This window comes from Vespa mandarinia, chromosome 3 (genome assembly GCF_050613455.1).
Source record: "Vespa mandarinia isolate Hongniang chromosome 3, ASM5061345v1, whole genome shotgun sequence".
NCBI lineage: Eukaryota > Metazoa > Arthropoda > Insecta > Hymenoptera > Vespidae > Vespa > Vespa mandarinia.
This window is the reverse complement of record NC_140812.1, coordinates 9,895,001-9,902,500: the sequence shown is the minus strand read 5'-3', so window position 1 is coordinate 9,902,500 and position 7,500 is coordinate 9,895,001. Positions and strand designations below refer to the sequence as shown.

Here is a 7,500-nt window from a genome sequence, read left to right as displayed (position 1 = left end):
ATTCCACTTTTTTCTTTTTTTATTCTCTCTCATTTCTCTTCTCTTTATTTTATTTCATTTTGTTTCATTTTATTTCATTCTTTTATCTTATCTCCTTTCATTTTCTTTTCTAAAGTTGTAAAATAACTTTGACGTTCGTCGAACGCGACAAGTTTATTACCCCCCCCCCCCAACCCCGACCCCCTCCTCCCCTTACCCTCCCACCTACATCCCCAACTCATCATTCTAACACTTGTTGATCTGAAAACGTCGAATTCGAAATTGTAATTTTATCTTTCGTAGACGAAGACTCAAAGCGAAAGAAATGTTTGATTATTAGTGTGAAAGAAAAGTTTGATTTTTTTCATCATTTCTTAAATTTCTCTCTTTTCTTCTGCAGATTCCTTTTTTCTGCTCTTTTTTTTTTTTTCCTTTTTTTTTCTTTTTCTTTTTTTTTTTGTAACGTTAAACCAATACCCGATCAATTAGCAGATAAATAAATGAACGAATAAATCGTAAAACGAGAACGTAATCGCGATCATGATCGATGTCGTTTGAGAATTCCACTATTTTCTTATTTTTCATTTTCTTTCTTTCTTTATATTTTTTCTTTCTTTTTTCCTTTTTAATAGTAATATAACTCGACGTTGATCCAACGTGACAAGTTGATCCAATTTTTATTTCCCCCCTACCCCTGCCCCTCCCCCTTCCACGTGTAGTAAAACTCGTAGTCGACATTTTTCTTTCGGACGAAGATTAAAACGAAAGAAAAGTTTAATTTCTTAAATTTTTTCTTCGTTTTCTTCTCTCTTTTTTTTTTCAATGACTCTCTCTCTCTCTCTCTCTCTCTCTCTCTCTCTCTCTTGTAACGTTATAACGACATCGTGTTCGTCGATTGACAGATAAATAAATTGAATGAATGAATGAATAATTCGATTTGATGATTACAAATGAAGAAAAAGAAGAAAAAAAAAAAAAAGAAAAAAATACGAGAAACTGGAAGAAGAAGAAAAAAATCGAAATTCGTCAATTCTCTCAAGAGTATCTCGATATGTCGTCTTCGATGTAAATCTCGTTTCATTATTATTATTATTATTATTATTTTTGCTTTTATTATTATTATTATTATTGTTGTTGTTATTATTATTAGCTGTCGGTTTCGCGTGATATCTAAGGACGCTTTTCCCTTTCCCGTTCTTCACTTCTGTCATCTTCGATCAAGTGACACGCACGGATCGATAACCGAAGATCGATAACGCTGATAAAAATTCACATTGATGGTTAAGTAAGTACTTACTTACTTAGTTACTCCCGAGAAGGAAAAATCGAAAGTCATTAACCGATCGCTTGAAAGAGAAAAGCCAGTGATATCATTTCCTTGATTAAATCTAAGTGTCATCTCTATTAATTCAATATGTCCGAATGAACGAGAAACCCGTTTTGTTTCCGGTCTAATTAATATATATATATATATATATATATATATATATATATATATATATGACGTACATGTATTTGCAAAAAGATATTGCAAAATGATGTTATCGATGATATCTATATTTTATTTTTCATAATAAATTAATAATTTCTGTGGCAAAGTTGCACGTCGTGATTATTTTCTAAAGAAATTTTTAAAAGGAAAAAAAAGTTGAGGTAACAATTTCTATAGCAAAAATGTACGTCCGTAATTTTTTTGCAAAGAAATCTTAAGAAAAGAAGAAGAAAAAAAAAAAAAAAAAGAAAGAAAGAAATTAACTAATAATTTCTACGGTAAAGATGCAGGACGTAATTTTTTTTTCTCTTTTTTTTTACTGTTTTTTTTTTCTTTTTTTTTTTTTTTTTTTTTTTTTTTTTTCAAAGGAATCTTTTAATCGAAATTTAAAACAAAGAAAAAGATCGCGCGATGGCGTCTAACTTACAAGCAAAAGAAAGTAAGAAAAGGAAAGGAAAAAAAAAAAAGAAAAAAAAGAAGAATGAACTAACAATTTTAATAATGAAAAAACGCACGGTAATTTTTCTCAGATATGTCTTTAAATTAAATCAAATTAAAAAATTGCGATATCACGATTAAAGAAGAAAGAAAGAAAGAAAGAAAGAAAAAAAAAGAAGAAAACCAAAAGGAAAAGAAAGAATCAATAATTTCAATAATGAAAAAGCGCTTAGTAAACGTAGTAAATTTTCGAAAAAATTTTTTAATTGAACGATCGAAGGATAAAGAAAGAGAAAAAAAAAAAAAAAAAAAAAAAATAAAAAAAGTATTGAATCGTTCGAATATATTCTAATCATATATATATATATATATATATATATATATATATATATATATATGCATAATTTTTAAATACCTTTCAGTAGTATTAAAAATATTATTACAATAGTATAGAATATATTGACCTGATATTAAACGGGAATTCGAACGTTTCACGTACGAACAAGAAGAATTTAAGTTATGGATTTCTATTTCCCTCGCTTCCTCTTTTTTTTTCCCTATCTCGAAACTATTTCAACGACTATCGAAGGTCAAGGTAGACCGCATTTCGATTCCGTACGTTTTCTATGACTCTCGATCGGTATCGTTTAAATCGAGTCTCTCGTAAGTATTTACTAGTCGCATAAGTCCATTTGTATTTGCGTAAATGCCATTTAAATTTATTACATTAATAATAAACATGTATGCATACACACAGACACATACATATACACATACACACACACACACACACACACATATATATATATATATAACTAATCGGAAGTTCTTGTAACAAGTTTTGTTATCTAAAGGAATTTAAATAGAATATTTAGATGAATAAAGATATTGTGTATCATCGAAGAACCGAAGGAAAGAAAAAGAAAGGAGAAAATAAAGATAAAGAAAAAATACAAAAAGGATTCGAGAGAAAAAAGAAAAAAGAAAAGGAAAGAAAGAAACGATAAGAGGAATATTATTCGAACGAACGAAAAGAAAACTTCCGTTTGTTAGCTTTTTCTTATGGGTTTCGTTTTGATATATAAAATGTATAAAGTTTCCGCGGGATAAACCGTATATAACAATTAATTATTATTTGCCAATAAGGAAGAAATATGTTAGAAGAGAAAATGTGTGAACGATGATGCTGCTAATCTTCTCTTCTTTTATTTTATTTTTTTTTATTTTTTTATTTTTTATTTCATCGTTCTCTTTTTATTTTTTCTTTCTTTTATATCATCGTCGTTGTCGTCGTCGTCATAGTCGTTCACTTTTTATCGTTCGTCGATCATTCTCTACGAAAGAAGACCGTTCATCAATTAATCGTGGAACAGCATTTATCTAAGATGAAAGAACGTAAATACGTGAACGTTCGTAATTTTCTATGTCAACTTTCGTCGTTCGTTTTTTTAACAAATTTTCACGATTTCTATCGTACACCAATGTTAATTGCAAAATAAGTATAGTCATTTATGATTTCATTGCTGCATTATATCTTTTTTCTTCATATATATATATATGTGCGCGTGTGTGTGTCTGTGTCGCGTTATTTTTTTTTTTTTTTTTTTTTTTAATATTATAAACAAATACAGGATGGGCCAAAAGTTCTCAAGTGATTCTTCTTTTAAATTGTAATATTTCAGGCATACCGATTATATTATATTATTATTATTTAATTACAAACCTGTCTATATATATATATATATATATATATATATATTATTATTATTATTATATATAATGATATATAATTAGAAGGCTAAAAAAATTTTCGTAAACGATTAATTAATATTTAAAAGTCATTTTTAATCTTAATCATAAATTTTTAGAATTCTGATAAACGAAAGTACAATTTTATTGATTTATCGTAATATTATTATTTCGAATGAAACATACCGCATCGTGATCACTTGCTTCGTGTGTCAAAGCTTCTCTTGTTTCATTTTGCAATGAATGCTCGTCCTCCGGTCCAGATCCGCTTCCTGCCCAATAATCCTCAGTAGTTTCCTCCAATGACGCTTCTTCGTTATTACCATCGATACTTGGATTCTCCAAACTCGTTGCCTTTATTAATAAAAAATTTCTTTTAATATTTAACAACTTTATTTTACGAATTTCTTTTCTTTTCTCTTCTTTTTATTTTTTTTTTTTTTTTCTTTCTTTTTTGTCATCAACGAAAAAAACATACAGCGATTCGATTGTGCTCTTCGTTAGGAAACAAAAAAATTTCTTTCGATTACGTCGTAAAGTTAAAGAAATTGAAATTAAAATAGAAACAGAATTAATAAATGTTATGTAAAATAGATATGTATATAGATAAATATAATATAAAAATTATCTTGTATTGTAATATTAAAAATTAATATAACTATAATATAAATTAATAATAATAAAATAATAATATAGAGATATAGAATATATATATATATGTATAATATATATAAATATATTATTTTATATATACACATATATAATAATTCTGATTATAATAAAAATATAAAACAAATTATAGTAACCTTGTAACTTGGCGTAGTTATGATCAAGATCCATACAACAGCATACCTGAAACAAAAAAAATATTTCATGTCATATAAAGTCTACCGATCATCTTACAAAGACATCACAACATCACAGAAATTTGTCGCGTTTACAACAAACGACTCGCGTAAAGCCACTGGATAAGATCATACTCTCTTTCTCTCTCTCTCTCTCTCTCTCTCTCTCTCTCTCTCACTCTCTCACTCTCTCTCTCTCTTTTTCTCTGATTCGCAAAAAGTTTTCTGTTCTCACGGTTTCAAAATACCACTTCGAGAGTCGTGGAAAGGCCGCGTAGGGAATAAAAAATTTTTTTTCTTTTTCATCGAGGCTACACGTACCAACATGGAAATTCTTAAGAGATGGAAGGACTACGGGATAAAATCTTTTGAAATGATAATCGGACTAGTGACATCCGTGAACCTTGACCTATACCTACATAGGTAGATATATACTACTTATATATACGAAAATGGAGTAACCGAGAAAAATAATTATACTTTATAGTTGTAGAATGTATGTGTTCGTCCATGAGAGAAAAAGAGAGATAGAGAAAGATAGAGAGAAAGAGAGAAAGAGAGAGAGAGAGAGAGAGAGAGAGAGAGAGAAATTAAATAAAAAAAAGGATGGTAAGAAAATACTTTGGGAGCAAGAAACGTGTAATTGAAATAAAGACAAGACTGTCGAGAGAGAAAAAGATAGAGAGAGAGAGAGAGAGAGAGAGAGAGAGAGAAATAGAGATAAGTCACATCATCATCTGATTGTAAGATTCTACGTAGCAGTATGCAAAGTGAAATGATGATGATAACGATGATGATAATGATGACGATGATGACGATGATGACAATGATGACGATGATGATTATGATGACGAAGAAAAAGGTATGAAAATAAGAACAAACGAAAACGATCTCTACTACTTGATTTATATCTATATTATATCGGGTGTCCAACTTGAATCAATCCAGAATATAATATATTATTAACAGAAAATAATGTTGAGGAATTTCGTTAGATCAGTTAAAAAAAAATGTTTCATATCAAATATATATATATATATATATTTTTTTTTGTCTCTTTCTTAATTTCTTTTTTGTTTTTCATTTTACCTTTTTAATATTAATCCCAGTATAGTTAATTATTTTTACCGTAGTCAAATAAGAACACCCTATATATACGTGCTACTCGATCTGCTTACACGTCACGATCCTCGCCTGTCATCTTCGTTCCCGCGTAATACACAACGATTGCGTATATACCATTCTAAACCATTTATATGCGTTACTCTCTCGAGTAAGTACTTACATATGTACTTACTTCCTTCTCCCACCAATTTGAAAACTTTCCTTCTTTGATCTGCCACCGACCGTTAAGCGTAATATTTCTCAGAAAGATATCTCAAATCTGATTACCAAGTATTGTAGGTATGTATATGTTTATATTTATATATATATATATATATATATATATATATATATATAAATTTATGTATGTATGTATGTGTATGTACATACATATGTATCTATGCAAACTTATGAAAGTAGACGTTTACTTCTTGGAAAAAGAATCTAATCATTTTTCTTCTCTTTTCCTCCAATTTCAAAGTTAATATGTGCATATATTTTATATATATATATATATGTGTGTGTGTGTGTGTGTGTGTGTGTGTGTGTGTGTGTGTGCGTGTGTATGTAAAATATAACTAAGTAGATACATTCATCGATTTAAAAATTATTTAATTATTATTATACCCAGAATGATAATTCTTATAAAATTAATTACAAACGATGGAAAATTCTTGACAAATTAATTATAACGAACGATTTAAAGAGATAACGCAATGCTGAATGGAAATAATGATAAATTTTGGAAAGACGAAGAGGATTAAAAATTTTTAATCAAAAAAAAAAAAAAGAAAAAGAAAAGAAAAAAGAAAAAATTGGATTATTATTTTTCATTTTTTATTTGATTATTATTTAATTAACGAGCGAAGATTCTTTCTTCTCTTTTTTTCTTTTTCTTTCTTTCCATGATTTTTCCTTTTTTCTTTTCCTATTTTTTTGTTTTTTTGTTTTTCCATCGGTCGATCTTCTCTTTAAGAACGAACACGAGAGACGCTCGGAAATTGTTAAATTTTGGAATAAGCGAGAAGGAAATGTACGAAAAAAAAAAGAACAGAAAAGAAAGAAGAAAAGAAATAAATGAAAAGAAAAGAAATTGAAGCGCAATTAACGAATGCATTTTTCTCTTTCAATCGTTCTAACATTCGTCCACCATTATAGATAACTGATATGATGAAAACGAGAATGATAAATATCTGAATTGAATGATAAATATCTGAAGAATAAAAAAATCAATTGAGATTAACGAGTGACTTATTGCTTCCTTCGTAGTTTTCATTTCTCCTTAAGAAAATTACTTTCTTATTCTCGATCTTCTTCTTCCGAGGAAAAACGAACGAGGGATTTGGAATTTTGAAAGGGGAGGAAAGAAAAAGAAAAAGAAAAAAGAAAAAAACAACAACAACAACAAAAAAGAGCAGAAAAACGATATACAAAAGAAGAAGAAGAAGAAGAAGAAGAAACAAGAAAAAAAGAAAAAAAGAAGAAAAAAAAAAAATAAGAGAGTCGATAGCAATTAACGAGTGTCGTAAAATTTGTTAATACTTCCTTTTCCTTCTGTCATATGATTTGTGTGTTATTTTATTTATTTTTTTTTTTTCTTTCTTTTTTTTTTCTTTACTTGTTGATCTCGTTAGGAATGAAAATGAGGCGCCGGGCGATTAACGGGCAGTCGTTATCGTCCCGCGAACCCATCTGCAGGCCTCGTCCCACGCTTGACACCTTCCGTTCTATTTACTACAGTTTCCATCCATCTCGCAAACGAACACGAACGAATAATAATTACATCGAGCAGAAGGAATTTGCCTCAGGATGTCTCTCTCTCTCTCTCTCTCTCTCTCTCTCTATCTCTATCTCTATCTCTCTCTTTCTCTCCCTATGTCTCCTTCTATCTCT

At 28.8% G+C, this 7,500-nt stretch overlaps 1 protein-coding gene across 2 annotated transcripts in view; it reads right to left on the bottom strand.

The window, feature by feature from the left end:
* LOC118445088 (cuticlin-3) overlaps positions 1 to 7,500 on the bottom strand; it is a 76,358-nt gene that overhangs the window by 12,219 nt on the left and 56,639 nt on the right. Inside the window, exons 1-3 of one of the 2 annotated variants that reach the window (XM_035874062.2) lie at positions 5,682 to 5,737; positions 4,465 to 4,510; positions 3,845 to 4,012 (exon numbers count right to left, since the gene is read on the bottom strand). In XM_035874062.2, the coding sequence (XP_035729955.1) occupies positions 3,845 to 4,012; positions 4,465 to 4,510; positions 5,682 to 5,704 (237 nt within the window). In that variant the 5' untranslated portion in view covers positions 5,705 to 5,737. Of the gene's footprint in view, positions 1 to 3,844; positions 4,013 to 4,464; positions 4,511 to 5,681; positions 5,738 to 7,500 lie in introns of those variants that run through there. The other variant, XM_035874061.2, reaches the window with a different exon arrangement.